Source organism: Enhydra lutris, unplaced genomic scaffold (assembly GCF_002288905.1).
Source record: "Enhydra lutris kenyoni isolate GAN:26980312 unplaced genomic scaffold, ASM228890v2 scaffoldscaffold39, whole genome shotgun sequence".
In the NCBI taxonomy this organism is placed as follows: domain Eukaryota; kingdom Metazoa; phylum Chordata; class Mammalia; order Carnivora; family Mustelidae; genus Enhydra; species Enhydra lutris.
Window position 1 is genome coordinate 16806585 of NW_019154123.1, and position 16707 is coordinate 16823291.

General features: G+C 37.1%; 1 protein-coding gene across 5 annotated transcripts in view; it reads right to left on the reverse strand.

The window, feature by feature from the left end:
• Nucleotides 1-238: 238 nt before the first annotated feature.
• LOC111155090 (DNA topoisomerase II binding protein 1) overlaps nt 239-16707 on the reverse strand; it is a 62202-nt gene continuing 45733 nt past the window's right edge. For all 5 annotated transcript variants that reach the window (XM_022515141.1, XM_022515140.1, XM_022515142.1 and 2 more), the window contains 8 exons: nt 16175-16395; nt 14993-15156; nt 14645-14756; nt 12949-13112; nt 11374-11511; nt 9351-9440; nt 9011-9172; nt 239-949 (listed from right to left, as the gene is read on the reverse strand). In XM_022515141.1, the coding sequence (XP_022370849.1) occupies nt 806-949; nt 9011-9172; nt 9351-9440; nt 11374-11511; nt 12949-13112; nt 14645-14756; nt 14993-15156; nt 16175-16395 (1195 nt within the window). In that variant the 3' untranslated portion in view covers nt 239-805. The remainder of the gene's footprint in view (nt 950-9010; nt 9173-9350; nt 9441-11373; nt 11512-12948; nt 13113-14644; nt 14757-14992; nt 15157-16174; nt 16396-16707) is intronic.

A 16707-nucleotide genomic window follows, 5' to 3' on the forward strand; every position in this document is an offset into this window, starting at 1 on the left:
GGGGGCGGAGGGAAGGGGACAGGGAATCCAAGCAGACTCTGTGCTCAGCCCAGAGCCTGACTTGGGACTTGATCCCAGGACCTGAGCTGAAACCAAGAGTAGATGCTCAACCATCTGCACCACCCAGGTGCCCCAGCAATTTGCTTTTCAAGCTAAATCTTACAATCATTTAATGCCTCAACAAGAGAATGGACACCAGAATGCTTTGCATTTAAAAACTTACCTGAACTTGTATGAGTCACTTTTATTCTTTATTGTCTTTATTTTCCAAGTTTGGGCACCCAAACTTGGCAAACATCATGGAGATCTGTACAAACATGCATATACATATATACACTCACACATATTTAAGTTTAAAGCCTCAGTTCCTCATTAAACCTTGTACTCAGACTCCTGTTAAAAAGAGGGAAAGGGGTGAGAAGAATCAGGGAAAATATGAATAAATCCTAATTGACAACTTCCTTATTGTTACGAATTAAAGCAGGCATCTTAAGGCAAAATCTATCACCTTACTAAAACTTCCACTAAGCTACAGTCTCAGATATTTACAAGAAAATAAATAAACAGCCCCATACACCATCAATGCTAGCTAAGGCTTTGTGTTTTGTTGCTATTTCAGGTAAAACAGTTAATATTTCAGTGATTAAAATTTCAGGTGTTAAAAACTACAAGCAAGGTCATCATTACACTCTGAAGCTGAATTCTTCTTCAGACACTTGTCTTTAAATTACTATGCAAAACCAGGACTAACATTCAGGCTTTATAGTTAAAATGCTAATGTTTGGTGACTGAAGAGTAAACATTATTAGTTTACTCTAGGTCGTTTCATTTTATTTTTCTCTGTAGGAGCTTTCCTCTTCTGTGATAATCCAGGCCCAGGTTCCTTATTATTTGGAAGAAACGAAATTGCTTCTGGGAGACAGTAATTTTCTACTCGAGGAGGGGATTCCTATAAAAGAGGAAAAAACACTGTTCATTTTTTTCCTTGACTGTGCTCTGTAACCAGAGAAACTTAAAATTGGTCTTTTAAGGTATGCTACTTAGCACATCACATTTAGGGAACAGAACCGGTGTGACAAAATCTCACCTTTTAGCAGAAAAAAATATATAGCTCAGGTGGAATTGGGGCAGCTTAGATCTTGATAATGGTTTCATTTGTAAAGTATGGTTAAGATGTGACACCTTATATTATTAATTTTTAAAAATCTTTTTTATTTAATCTTAAAACATGTGAGATAGGTATTTGTTATTCTTATTTTACAGATAAGATATGTTATTTAACCTTTTTTTATAACTGGCAAGTGGCAAAGCCAAAATTCATACACTGCCTCTAAAATCCTTGCACTTTTGGGGCACCTGGGTGGCTCAGTGGGTTAAAGCCTATGCCTTTAGCTCAGATCATGATCCCAGAGTCCTGGGATCAAGCCCCAAATCGAATCGGGCTCTCTGCTCAGCAGGGAGCCTGCTTTCCCCCTCTCTCTCTGCCTGCCTCTCTGCCTACTTGTAATCGCTGTTAAATAAATAAATAAATAAATAAATAAAATCTTAAAAAAAAAAAAAAAGGAAAAAAAAGAAAATAAAATCCTTGTACTTCTCTTCCTCACAACCACATTCCAACCTTAAAGGATCTTTCCCCTCCTTATTACAAGTGTGATAAAACTTAATTTTCTAGCAAGATGGCAGACTGGATAACACGAAAATGAATCACAAAATACTGGGTAAGTGCCTTTTGATTCAACTCTTCCCTGATGACGACTTCTGACCCAAATATATGAAAAGCAACTACCCTAAGACATTTAGGAAGCACACCAAAGGCATTCTAGGGAACTGCAAATTAAAACCACAATGAGAGATTATGACATACTGAAATGGCTAAAATAAAGTGACAAATGATAGGGTACAGAAAAACTGGATCACTTGTATTGGTAGGAATGTAAAATATGATCACTCTGGACACACACAACTTAGGAATTTATCCTAGTGCGATCAAATCTTATTTTCACACAAAACATGTGCAAAAAATGTTCATAGCAGCTTTACTCATAATAGCCCCAAAGTAGAAACAACCCAGACGTCCTTCAATACGTTAATGGTTAAGCTGTAGTATATCTGAACTGTTCAGCAATAAAAAGTAAAAAAAAAATTACTGATACAAGCAACACCTCAATGATTCTCAAGATAATTTTGCTAAAAAAAAAAAAATATATTGACTCATTTTAAGATTTAAAGAAACTGACAACAGATTAGCAATTAACTGGTATGAGAGACCGCTGGGAGAAGAGAATGAAGGGAAGGAGGTGGGTGTAGTTAAGAAAAGGCAAAATGAAAGACTGCTGTAGTGACAGACTGTTCTGCGTCTTGACTGTGGTGGCAGACATGAAGTAGAAGTGGGGAAATCAGAGGGGAAAGGAGTGGGGAAAGGAGGATTGTATCAGGTCAACATCCTGGTTGTAATATTGTACTCTGTTTTTGCAAGATGTTATCCACTGGGGGAACTGTATTATTTCTTACAATTGCATGTAAAGCTACAATTACCTCAAAATAAAAGCAGCACATCTTGCTCATGACCCAGATGTTGGAAATAGTAGACAATGATACTAAAGCAGCTCTTATCCCTTGAAAAAGCAAATAGAAACTATAAAAAAGAACAGAGATTCTAGATGTAAAAAAAAAAAAATCTAAAAAATCTCCTGGAATAGCCTTAAGAATAGAATAAAAATAACAAAAAAAATCAGTGAAGTTGGAGGCAGATAAATAGGAATTAGAAAACAGAAAAATGATTGCAAACAAAGTAACGATGGCCTGAGGGACCTATGGGACAGTTTCAAAAGGTATGAGTGATTAAATTAGGAAAGAATGGAGCAGAAGTAATGATCAAAATTTCTCAAATTTGGTGAAAGAGAGAAGTTTACTTCTCTCTTTAGACTGAAGAAACCCTGCAGACATGAAGCAGGATTAATATAAAGAAACCACACCTGGAAGTATCATAAATGGTGAAAATCAAAGATGAAACAGCCAGAAAAAAAAAAAAAAAAAATCAGACACTGCATTGCATACAGGAGAAGAATTCAAATTACTGCTGACTTCTTCTCAGAAGCAATGGAGGCCAGCAGAAAGTGGAATCTTTAGTAGAAGAAAAAACTATCAACCCTAAATCCTATGCCCTACAAGAAAAAAAAAGATCCTTCAAGCATAAAGGTAAAATAGACACTCTCAAATAAAAGAAAACCAGAATTGGTCCCATAAAATCAAATAAAAAACTAGAAATCAAAGTTTTGGAATGAAGGAAAATTGAAAATTGATACCAGATAGCATAAATATGACTATATTATTCCTTTTAATTCCCTCGAAATACATAGGATTTTTTTTTAAAGATTTTATTTATTTATTTGACAGACAGAGATCACAAGTAGGCAGAGAGGCAGGCAGAGAGAGACAGAGAAGCAGGCTCCCTGCTGAGCAAAGAGCCCGATGCAGGACTTGATCCCAGGACCGCAGGATCATGACCTGAGCTGAAGGCAGAGGCTTTAACCCACTGAGCCGCCCAGGCACCCTACATAGGATTGTTTAAGCAAGTTTTGCTTTAAGGCAGAACACTGTTCTGTGGAACTGTAAGAGACCGATGGAAAATATACAACAAACTACAGAAAGTTTGCTGGCCCCTGCTTTACGCTGAAGGACCCGACATTAAATATTTCAGGCTGTCTGCGACAGTTTCTGTTGCAACTACTCAGCCCAGCTGTGGGAGTGCAAAAGCAGAAAAGAGAACACATAAATGAGTGAATAGAGCTGTGTGCCAGTAAAACTTAGTAACACAGGCAGTGGACAGGGTTTGACCTGTGGGCTACAGTTTACTGGCCCCTGGTTTAAAGGACAGGGGAAGTAAAGGAACCTATGTGACTGCAAGATTTCTACATTCTATGTGAAGTGGCACAATATCATTCTAGCTAGACCATAAAAAGTTAAGTATATTGTAATCTATAGAGCAAAACGCACCCTGCCTCCAACCAAAAAAAAGGGGCAAGAAAGGAAGAATACAAGAACAAAAACAAATTGAAAACTGCAAAAAATCCTAAATCCAATCATACCAATAATTACATGATAGACTAAACAATAAAAAAGCAAGACCCAACGATACCCTTTTTAAAAGAAAGCCATTCCAAATATAAAGGAAAATTCCATTTACAATTGCATCAAGAATAAAATACCTAGGGACAAATTTAATCAAGGGGATAAAACCCTTGTATACTGAAAACTAGATGACACTGACGAGAAAAACTGAAGATGACACAAATAAATGGAAAGATATTCCATGCTCATGGACTGGAAAAATTAACACTATTGAAATGTCCACACTACCCAAAGCAATCTACAGGTTCAATGCAATCCCTATCAAAATCCCAATGGCATTTTTTCTAGAAGTAGAAAAAACAATCTTAAAATTTGTATGGAATCGGGGCACCTGGGTGGCTCAGTGGGTTGAGCCTCTGCCTTCGGCTCAGGTCATGATCTCGGGGTCCTGGGATCGAGTCCCACATGGGGCTCTCTGCTCTGCAGGGAGCCTGCTTCCTCCTCTCTCTCTCTGCTTGCCTCTCTGCCCACTTGTGATCTCTCTCTGTCAAATAAATAAAATCTTTAAAAAAAAAAAAAAATTTGTATGGAATCACAAAGACTCCAAATAGCCAAAGCAATCTTGAGAAAGGAGAACAAAGCTGGAGGCATCATGCTCCCTGATTTTAAATTCTATTTACAAAGCTATGGTAACCAAACAGTATGGTACTAGCACACAGACACATAGATCAACAGCACAGAAAACCCAGAAATAAACCCAGGTATACACAATCAATTAAAAAGGAGCCAAGAGGGCACCTGGGTGGCTCAGTGGGTTAGGCTGCTGCCTTCAGCTCAGGTCGTGGTCTCAGGGTCCTGGGATCGAGTCCCGCATCGGGCTCTCTGCGAAGCAGGGAGCCTGCTTCCCTCTCTCTCTCTCTCTGCCTGCCTACTTGTGATCTCTGTCAAATAAATAAAAAAAAAAAAAAAAAAAAAAAAAAAAAGGAGCCAAGAACATACAATAGGAAAAGCAGTTTCTTCAATAAGTGGTGTTGGAAAAACTAGATAGCTACATACAAAAGACTGAAACAGGACCACTATCTTAAACCATATACAAAAATAAACTCAAAATGGATTAAGATTTGGATGAAAGGGGCACCTGGGTGGCTCAGTGGGTTAAGCCTGAGCCTTTGGGTCAGGTCATGATCTCAGGGTCCTGGGATTGAGCCCCACATTGGGCTCTCTGCTCAGCGGGGAGCTTGCTTCCCCCTCTCTCTCTGCCTGCCTCCCTGCCTGCTTGTGATCTCTCTCTCTCTGTCAAATAAATAAATAAAATCTTTAAAAAAAAAACAAAAAAAGATTTGGATGAAAGACCTAACACATGAAACCATAAAACTAAAAGAAAACATACGTCATGAGCTCCTTGACATTGGTCTTGGTAAAAATTGTTTGGATTTCACACCAAAATGAAAGGCAATGCAAAAATTAACATGTGGGAAGACCTCAAACTAAAAAAAAGCTCATGCAAAGCAAAGGACACCATCAGCAAAAGGAAAGGCAACTTAAGAAAGAGAGAAAATATTTGTAAATCATCTATCAGATAGGGGTTAATATCCCGAACAATCTGATTAAAAAATGGGCAGAGGATCTGAATAGACATTTTCCCAAAGACCCAGATGGTCACAGGTATATGAAAAGGTGCTCAACATCACTAATCATCAAAGAAATGCAAATTAAAATCATAATGAGATATTACCTAACACATGTTAAAATAGCTATTATCAAAAAATGGTGATGAGGATGTGTACTTTTAGTGGGAATGTAAACTGATGCAGCTATTATTTTTTTCTTCAAAATATTAAAAAACATACCTCAAGAGTACACTTAGTCTGATGAGCACTGAGCAGTGTACACAATTGCTGAATCATTATATTGCACATCTGAAACTATTAACACTATGATAAATCCAATCTTTAAAAAAAGGAACTACCTTATGATTCAACAGTTCAAACCTCTATGTATCTAAAAGAAATAAAAACACTAATTCAAAAAGATATCTGCTCTATGTTCACTGCAGCATTATTTACAATATCCAAGATATGAAAATCTTAGTGTTCACTGACAGATGAATGAAGAAAATTCACACACACACACACACACACACACAAATGGATTAATCAACCATAAAAAATATTTCAGCCAAGGAAACGCTGCCAACTACAGCAATATGGATGGACTTCGATGGCATGATGCTAAGTGAAATAAGTCAGAAAAAGAAAGACAAGTACTAGATGATTTCACTTACACATGGAACCTAAAATAAAAAACAGGGGTGCCTGGGTGCTTCAGTAGCTTAAGCACCTGCCTTTGGCTCAGGTCATGATCCCAGAGTCCTGGAATCAAGTGCTACACTGGGCTCCCTGCTCAGCAAGGAGCCTGCTTCTCCCTCTTGCATTCCCCCTGTTTGTGCTTTCTTTGTCAAATAAATAAATGCAATCTTAAAACAAAGATAAAACAACAACAAAGCAAAACAAAAAAACAAAACCCTCCAAAACCCCAAACGGGACAGATGCAAAGAACTGACGGGGTTGACAGATGCAGGGTGTGAGGGCTGGAGGAAATGGGTAAGGGTGAACAAGAGGTACAAACTTCCAGTTATAAAATAAATAATCCTGAGGATATAATATACAACATGGTAAGTACAGCAGTTAAGACTGTATGGTATATTTGAAAGTTGCTAAAAGACTCAATCTTGGGAGTTATCACAAGAAAGAAAATCTGTCATTATGTATGGTGATAATTTTGCATATACAGTCACGAATACATACAATTGTTATGTTGAACATCTGAAATTAATGTCCTATGTCATTATATCTCAATTAAAAAAAAAAAAAAAGGTGCCCAGATTTCTCCTTCAGGCAGACTGGAAGACTCCTCTTTGGATAAACTGAAACAATTCAAGAAGTACACCCAAGTATGAACCCAGAAGACAATCCCCAACAACTAGACCTCCAAGACTATTGCATCCAGATCAAAACTGCCAAGACCCAACTGTGTGCTCAGTACTTCCAATCAGCTTTTTATCCTCTACTCTTAATCTGATAACTTCCTCTAATATGGAAGATAAATACCCAAACAAAGAGGAAAATGCAGCTTAGTGGATAGAGAATATACCGGAATAAGTTAAAAAAAAAAAAATCAGTAAATCATCTGAGATCCAGTAGAAGGTATTACATCTATGAAACAAAGTGTTATTAGAATACTAAAATGTAAATTCAAAAAACTAAAAAAGGTCTTTATTAAAAACATGATAGCAAAATGAAGACCTGATAAAAGGAGAAGACTGAACTGAGGGAACCTTTCAAAAAGTGAAGATTAAAAATAGTTGTGAAATAAGAAAATCCAATATACAAGTAGCAGAAGTACTAGAGAAAACAAAGTGGAGGGAGAAAAAATTATTAAAGTAATTCAAGATTTCCCAGAACTGAAAGGCACAAGTTACCAAACCAGAAGAGGCCTACCATGAGTGGCATAATAATGAGACCCTCATGATAGTCTATCATTTTGAAATATCAAAACTAGGGACAAAAAGAGCTTCCTAATAGATTACAGTTACATATAAGAGATTATAAATCAAAATGGCTTTACCTACTCAACAGCAATACTAGAAGGAGATAAGCGATCAGAAGTCTAAGGAGAAAATAGGTTCCAACCCAGAATTTGATGCCCATTCAAATTATAAGAGAAATGTAATCACAGAAAAAAGAATTTTCACACATAGAAAATCTCAGTTTATCTCCCATGAGCTTTCTCAAGAAGTTACTACAAGATGACCTTCAACTAAATGAGAGCAGATCAGGATGACATGGCATACGGAAACAGGAGATCCAAATGAGAAGAGAAAGAATGGTGAATGGAGATCCTGGGACGACACTAGTTTGAAGTAGAGGGTGACCATCCAGGAGCAGTGTGGCTAAGGACATGTTGAACACTGTCATTACCAAGATTCCTGCAGCCACTGCACCCAGCTTTTTAATTAATGTCCCCCCCCCTCACCCCCTTGCATTTATCCTGAGGTCAGAACACTGGGGTGGCTCTATCTCAAGAGTCTTACTTGTGCTTGGCTCATCTTGACCATGAACTTGAACATGAAGTCACTGCTCTCCCTTCCCTAGTCTGCTGCTTTGCCCCCACAGAAGTGTTCTGTTTTGACCTACATCTGAGAGCTAGGTAGGCAATGATGAGCTCAGACGTAGAAATACAGAGCAGCCCACTCCCCCACTGCATTCCTCCAGACATCTAGTGCCTGACACACAATACAACCCTGAGAAAAGCAGAGAACAAAATAACTTGAGCTTTTAAAAAAGTTATTTAGGTGTTTCTAGCAGTTAGTATTGGCTTATTGATTCCTAATCAGTACATCCCACTGCCTTATGACAAAGATTTTATTGTTTACATTTTAGCCATTCTTTCTATATATCCTGAAAAACTCCCAAACACAAACAGCAAAAATTATACAGCAGGCTGAGTTTTGGCTTCCCCTTATTTCTATACCATTATGTTTGAAATCCTTTGTAGTAAGACATTTATTATCATGTGTCATACCTTGCTGATTCCTGATGGTATTTTAAGTGTTTAGGACAAAGATTTTTCTTTGTCCATTCAAATAAAAACTTAAGCTATTTGTGAAAAGCAATATTCCAACATTATATAGGGCACTTTTAAGACTTTGAGAGGTACCTAGATTTTTATACCTGCCTCGTTTAACTCCAAGCTAAATGTTTACATATGTACTCATTATTATAAAAAATAGAATGAAACTGAAAGGGATTGTATAGAGCACAACTGGAGCTGAACATTCTATTAATAAACAAGCCAAGGGTTTTGCTGTGTAGTCACATCCCTATGCAGATAAGCCTATCTCTGGTGATGAGGAGATCAAGGACAAAATCTTACAAACCTGCATCAAATAATCAGCAATGTACTCTGTTTTCAAGCAGTACACATTTTGGGCGGCAGCTTCTGCTATATTAACCCCTGAATCATCTGGTTTCAGTTTATTGAAGTCAGAAAAGAGATGTGTGGCTTCTTTAAATAAAGGTACAGAATAACCAGGCAGTACCTAAAGAAAAAAAAGTAAGAAGCATCACAATCTATGGGTGCCCCAAAGTATTCAGCTGTATAATCTGTACTTAAGGACCGCCATCTCACAAAGTACTGAAAATCAAGAACTGATCGTAGCAATCTTGGTTGGAAAATAATTTGTGTAAAAAAATTCTTCAAGTTGACTCAATACAAACCTTTGCTCCTCCTGACTGAAGAAGGCGTTTGAATCCTGCTTCTCGGGATTGGTCAACATATAAGATAACCTTCCACCCACTAAATGCCCCCTACAAATGAAAAAATAATCAGTGTTGAAATTATTTGGGAAATAAATGCAAAAAATACATTATTTTATCTGTAAATTTAGTTTTATGTCAACAAATAATCTTATAACCTTTACCATCTGCCACAGTGGTAACTGTCTCTGGTCAGAATACTGTGAAACACATAGCCATGGTGTTCGGCACACAGTAGGCCATCAATAAATACTTGAGGAATGAAGGAAAATGTTTTAATGATTAACATAAAACAAAGCAACTTCACTTTTGTCTAGTCTTTTCTTGTACTTTTTCTTATAATTAATCCAGGGTAGAACTTAATGCACAACTTCTCAGATTAGATGACACCCCCATTATATTTCTCTTGAAAATATTTACAAATCAGAACTATAAAATATCTCACTAAGGAATTACAATCAACAAAAGCCAGTGGAATTACTCTAAAAGAAGGGAATTAAGGCTAAGAAGAGCTTGGACACAGTAGAGAGCTAAGCATACAACACATAAGATTATTTAACTTGGGTTTCTAACATTTTTGTGAGCCACGGACCCCTCTGACAGCCCAGTGAAACCTATAGACCTGTTCTGTAAATAATTCTTTTAAAGAAACAGCCTTATTGAAATGTAATTTCTGTCATATGAACAATGTTTTAAAATACTGGTTTTAACATAAAGTGTAAAGGATTACCAAAAAAACATTTTATTAAAAATAACCAAATATTTACAAATTTGTGACATAATAGGTGTGCTTCTGTATTAATGAATTAAATTAAAGACCTAATGGTGGCTGGATAGCTATTATAATTTTAAAGTGGTAAAGACAGATGGTAGCTACACTTGTGGTGAGAATAATGTATAGTTGACAGATCTGTTACACACCTGAAACTAATGTAACACTGTGTATCAACTATATTTCAATTTTTTAAAAAGTGAACATAGGGGCGCCTGGGTGGCTCAGTGGGTTAAAGCCTCTGCCTTCAGCTCGGGTCATGATCCCAGAGTCCTGGGATCAAGCCCCACATTGGGCTCTCTGCTCGGCAGGGAGCCTGCTTCCCCTCATCTCTGCCTGCCTCTCTGCCTATTTGTGTTCTCGGTCTGTCAAATAAATAAATAAAAAAATCTTAAAAAAAAAAAAAGTGAACATAAGCAATATCTCAAGATGCTTAGAATTATAATGCAAAGCAAAGATATATTTCTGTTGGGGTAAAATCATAGGTACTATTAAAAGTTTGTGATTTGTTATAGACTTCTATAATAAAAGGAAATGTTTTCAATTAGAGGTGAGGAAAAATAAGGATGTATTCTCCTGCCCCATCCAAAGCATATAAATAGCCCTCCTGAGTCTGATCTACAAGCCCTTTAGGAGAGTCTGTGGATCCCATGTTAAGAACCCCTGAAGGTAGATGCTGAAGAGTCTTTGGAAGAAATATAGTATGGGTCACATTTTACACATATATTTAAATTATTTTTACCATCACTTTTTACTTTTTTTAAAAAAAGATTTATGTATTTGAGAGACAGCGTGTGCTAGCACTCACATGCACAGTGCGGGGAGAGAGGCAGAGGGAGAGGGAGAAAGAATCTCCAGCAGACTCCCAGCTGAGTGAGGAGTTCGATGGCAGGACTTGATCTCATCACCCTGAGATCATGACCTCAGTTGAAATCAAGAACTGGTTGCCTAACCGACTGAGCCACCCAGGAGCCCCACTCACATATATATTCTTAAAAGAGCCATCAACGTTATATATATCTTCTTCTCAGTCACGATTAAAAGAATTAGGAATTAACAGTAAGCCCAATTTAGAATGCCCAAACTAAGTATATCGACAAAGTATAAAAATAGAATATCCTTATTTTGTTAATAAGCATATTCTCTTAAAATTAAAATCTGTAATAGTCATGACACTAAATGCCGTTCCTATCACCATATATATGTTAATACCTCAACAATGCCCGATTCTTGTCTTTGCTGGAGTTTCTTCCTCCATCTCATTGCTGCAAGTGCTAGTCTTCGTTGTTGAACGTTGATTCCAGTCAAAACATCAAGTATGGAACTACTTCCCCATTCATAGTCTTCTTCCTAGACAATTAGTACAACACACTTGGATCTGGTCCTACAATATGTCCTCAAGGAGTCCATAATCACGTAAGAGTTAAAAGCTATACATTCAATTGTTATAAATACGGAGCACTAAATAAGCCATCAATTTATGAGCGCAGAGGGAGGAAATATACATTAATTTGGCTTCATGGGAGGGTCAAGTATTCTGACATTTAATTAGAAATCAGAAAAATACTGCATACATTTCTAAGAAATACAGATAACTACACCTTAATAATGGGTAATATACAGATTATTGGGCTTCATCTATTCTAAGAAGGACAGTTCTCGGTGGAAGTATGTGTTAATAGCTTGATTACCTGTCCATAGAAATCAGATCCCTAAGGGATCTTGATTGAAAACTTCAAAAACTACATGATAGATATTACTATGATGGTTAGTTAGGGACCAAAATATTACAGACAATTTAATATTTTTAAAAAAATGTTCTTTTACGAAAAAAAATTTTTTTTGAAGATTTTATTTATTTATTTGTCAGAGAGAGAGAGGGAGTACAAGCAGGCAGAGTGGTAGGCATAGGCAGAGAGAGAAGCAGGCTCCCCGCCAAGCAAGGAGCCCGATGCGGGACTCGATCCCAAGACCCTGGGATCATGACCTGAGCCGAAGGCAGTGACTTAACCGAGTGATCCACCCAGGCATCCCTAAGAAAATTTTTTAAAAAAAGATTTTATTTATTTGTCAGAGACAGAGTGAGCCAGCAAGAACAGGAGCAGGCGGGGAGAGGCTAAGGGAGAAGCAGGCTCCCTGTTGAACAAGCAGCCAATTCAGGACTTGGGATCATGACCTGGGCGGAAGGCAGATGAGATGCTTAACTGACTGAGCCACCCAGGTGTCCCCAGGCAATTTAATATTTAATGGGCTGGCAGTAAAGATAAAAGCTTACAATGAGGTAATCCTGAAATTTTCTGTTATTCCCAAGAGGAGAAAAAAAAAAAAAAAAAAAAAAAATTAAAAAAAAAAATTTTTTTTTTTTTAAAGATTTTATTTATTTGTCAGGGACAGAGGGAGACAGAGCGAGAGAGCACAGGCAGACAGAGAGGCAGGCAGAGGCAGAGGGAGAAGGCGGCTCCCCGCCGAGCAAGGAGCCCGATGTGGGACTCGATCCCAGGACCCTGGGATCATGACCTGAGCTGAAGGCAGCCGCTCAACCAACTGAGCCACCCAGGTGTCCCAACAGATTAAAATTTAAAAAAAAATGATATAACTGAGAATCTGGGACTGTGATCTCTGAATTTTTTTTGCTTTGTTAATGTGAACCTTATAAAATTGGTATCATCTAATTGGTCACATTTGGTTATTTCAATTATATGAACAGTCAGTGTAGATGCTGGAATCAATTATTAGGACAATTACTTTTAATGAAAAATGATTCTTCATATTAACTTGAATACACACCGGTACGAAGTGTCCAGCAGTCCGGCATGCTTCCAGATAGGAGCGATGAAGCACCCATTTCCCAGCTGCCACTGAGGCTAAATACTTCTCGTTTCGAAGTGGATGTCCCACAACAATGTGTGTACAATTGGGATCAAAGCACTGTTTCTCTATTACTAATCCACCTAAAGTAGAGAAAAATTGAATTCTTAACTTCTTCCTAGGAAAAACATGTCAACTCAGCATAAAATTATTTATAAATAAAATGCACCAAATAACCTGAAAAGCCTTGACTGATGGTTATTTTACTTCATATATATGTACTTTTATAAAATATATTTTTTAAAAGATTATTTACTTGACAGAAAGCGAGCAAGCACAAGCAGGGGGAGCACATTCTAGTATCAAAACCTTTCTGCTCAAGACTCAATTACAGCACAATCTGTCCTTATCCGCCTCTCTATCTTCTTCTAGACAATTATCTGTTAGTTGATATTACTCTTGTCCAGAGTTTACAGGAACGGAACAAAATATAGGAAACAGGCAAATGAAGCAGCTTCTTCTGTTCTGGAAGCTCTAGGTAAAGCCGAACAATTTTGATTTATAACTCTAATTGATTGGGGGACCAGGAAACAGTGTTCCACATGAGTCTAGTTTCCAAGAAACACAGCTTCTCAACTGTATGACTGTATTTGACAGAAATACTAAAAAAAAAAAATCTATCATAGTTTTCCACATTCTTAACAGGACAGCACTAAGTAACACTTAATCTTTTCTTGAGGACTCAGGGCCGTCATTGAAAACAACCATTATTTAATGTTTCCTCTATACGAAGCTGTCAGATTGAGTTCTCCCCCTATACGTTCCTTAATTCTGCAGAGCTACTTTGTCCAATACAGCAGCCATTAGCCACACATGGCTGTCACACACCTGAAGCATAGCCAGACCAAACTGAGATGTGCTACAAGTGCAAAATGTCACTGATATTTTATATTGATTACATGTTGAACATACTTCATGTAAAGGTTAAATAAAATATACGCTTTATTAATTTCACTTGTTTTTCCTTTTTAAATTGTGGCTACTACTAAGTTTAAAATTAGTGGCCTTTGCTCTCTTTCTATTGGACAGTACTGCTTAGAGCAAACACCAGGTTACCGGTCTAGTATGCTGCTTCCAGGATGTCAGATGGAGCCTGATAATAATTGAGTAAGAATGTTACCTAAGAACGAGCTCCTCTCTGGGTATTACCATACCTTCAGCTTCACAAAAATGCAGTTGTATTTTAAGTCTGTAATTTCAATGATTTCATCAAGGAACAAAAGCTCAAGGCAGCAAAAGAGACTCTTAAATCATTTTAATGGTTGGTTTCAATTTAAATCTTTAAATCCTATGACCCAGTGACTTAAGATTTAGAAGTATAAAAAGTCAAAGTTCTAATGCTGAGTCAATACATACCACCCAGGATAAGTTACCCATCTTTTTTTTTTTTTTTTTTTTTTAAGTTACTCATCTTTTGATTTTTTATTTTAAGTAGACTTCACACCCAACATAGGGCTCAAACTCATGACCCCAAGATCAAGAACTACATGCTCTACCACCTAAGCCAGCCAGGTGCCCCACCCATCTTTTTTTTCTCAATTTGTACATCTTACAAATGACATCAACTACACTGACTTCCAAGGAAGGTTACATTTTTGACTTAAAATACTTGTACCTAGTTTTTCAATCAGGTGACAATAATCAATACGTTCTTGAGGATTCAGAGATGACAGCTGAAATATATACTGTTTTTTTAAATCTTCATGTGTTTCTTCTATTGTTATAATCTGAAATGAAAGAGTTTTATTTTAGAAAAAATTAACATTAAAAAGGTTATCAATCAGGTACATGGTTCTTTTAAGTGACATTTTTAGTTTTTTGACTTACCAAATACAGAAATAATAGGATGCAGAGAAATGCAGTTTTCAACATTTGCGAACTCTTAATAGTAGTACCAGCAAATTTCTAATGCAGCATAATAGCAATATCAAAAAGATTTTCATCATACTAAGGATAAACTAACCTCTCTAGGGTGCGGAGCCACTGGTGGGTTGGCGAGGGGGAAGGCAATACTGGGCGCTTGAGGTGTAGGGATCAGGTGGCTGTCTTTTACCGGTGTTTCCAGTTCTTCAGAGATCTGGGGTTTTGGAGCTTCAGTCACACACACGTTTCCGGGATCACAGACAGCTGAGGGCAATAAAATGCTGCAGTGTGATGTTATCCAAATACGACTAAGAACAAATTGAGGCAAATATTCTCATCTGTCTTAACCAAGATGAAATTAAACACAAATTCTGGAATGTAAAAAGTACACGCAAAAAGAAATAGCCTATTTCTAGAGCTTATAAATAAATGCAATTAATTAGTTTTTTAAAAAGGCAAATGGTGTTATCTGTGGGCTCCTCCCAACCCTTTATTTATTTTTTAAAATTTTATTTATTTATTTGACAGAGAGAGAGAGATCACAAGTAGAAAGAGAGGCAGGCAGAGAGAAAGAGGGGGAAGCCAACTCCCTGCCGAGCAGAGAGCCTGATGCGGGGCTTGATCCCAGGACCCTGAGATCATGATCTGAGCAGAAGGCAGAGACTTACCCCACTGAACCACCCAGGTGCCCCTCCCAACCTTTTAACTACCCGGCTTTCATCAGAACAATGTAACCCAAATTTGTAAAATGAAAGTCATGTTATACTTGGAGAAAATCTACCTAGTGCAGAGACATAATCATGTGATATGAGAAAATGGGGGGAAAAAGATGACCAAAGATGAAAGATAGGAATCAATTTGTCTTCAAGGTAAAGCCCGAGGGGAAAAAAACTGGGAACACATACAAATCCAAAGAACAAACGTAGGTACCTGCTGGGTGGAATTTAGAAACTTAGATGAAAATAAGATGACTGGGAAGAAAACAAACATTAATGATACAAATAAAGGATGAGAATGAGAGGAAGAACAATAGGGAAAACTATGGAAAAAACTGTCCAATCCTCAATTTCCAAATTTAAGAATCAAAATATATTTTTCAATTTTACTAACAAGTTACCTCAATTCATAGTAATTTTTCTCTTACATTTAAACCGAAATCAGAAATATCTAGCAAGTTTTTTTTGTTTGCATGTGTAATTCAGAGAACTGCGATATGCTTATCTACTTTTAAGAAGTTAACATGTACTTAATACAAACAAATGAATAGATTTCTTCTCATTACCCTGTTCAGCAATTTCTGAGTCACGTAAAGCCTCCTGGGAAGGAGAGTCCTCCAATTTTTTAATGTCAACCTGAAGCTCTGAATACTGTGTAGGACAACTAGGCCACTGCAGACTGCTGGCAAGTCTTGCTCTCTCCTCTCTGGCTGTCGGGTCATCCCAAATGATCTGCTCATTCTGGGAGGGCTCTGTGTTGACATCAGGTACTGTTTGACGTGACTGCCTAAGGAATAAAAGCGACAATATTAATAAACAGTTAACTACAACAAAATCTATACTCATAAATTCCGTAAGTTAGATGGCAAATTCAAGGCTCACCTTTATATGCCCGCCATCTAGCAAAGAGTAAGCTACCTCAAAATATTGAGTAGATGCACTTTGGGACATTTTTTCTTTTTAAAATATTTCTTCCAGAAACTGACAAAATATTTTAGTTAGAAAAGGAAACACCATTTTTGACTAAATTTCCATTTATTTAAAACTTCAAAGGGGAAAGTTTACTGTCAAGAAATTGTTTTAAAATTCTAAAATGATT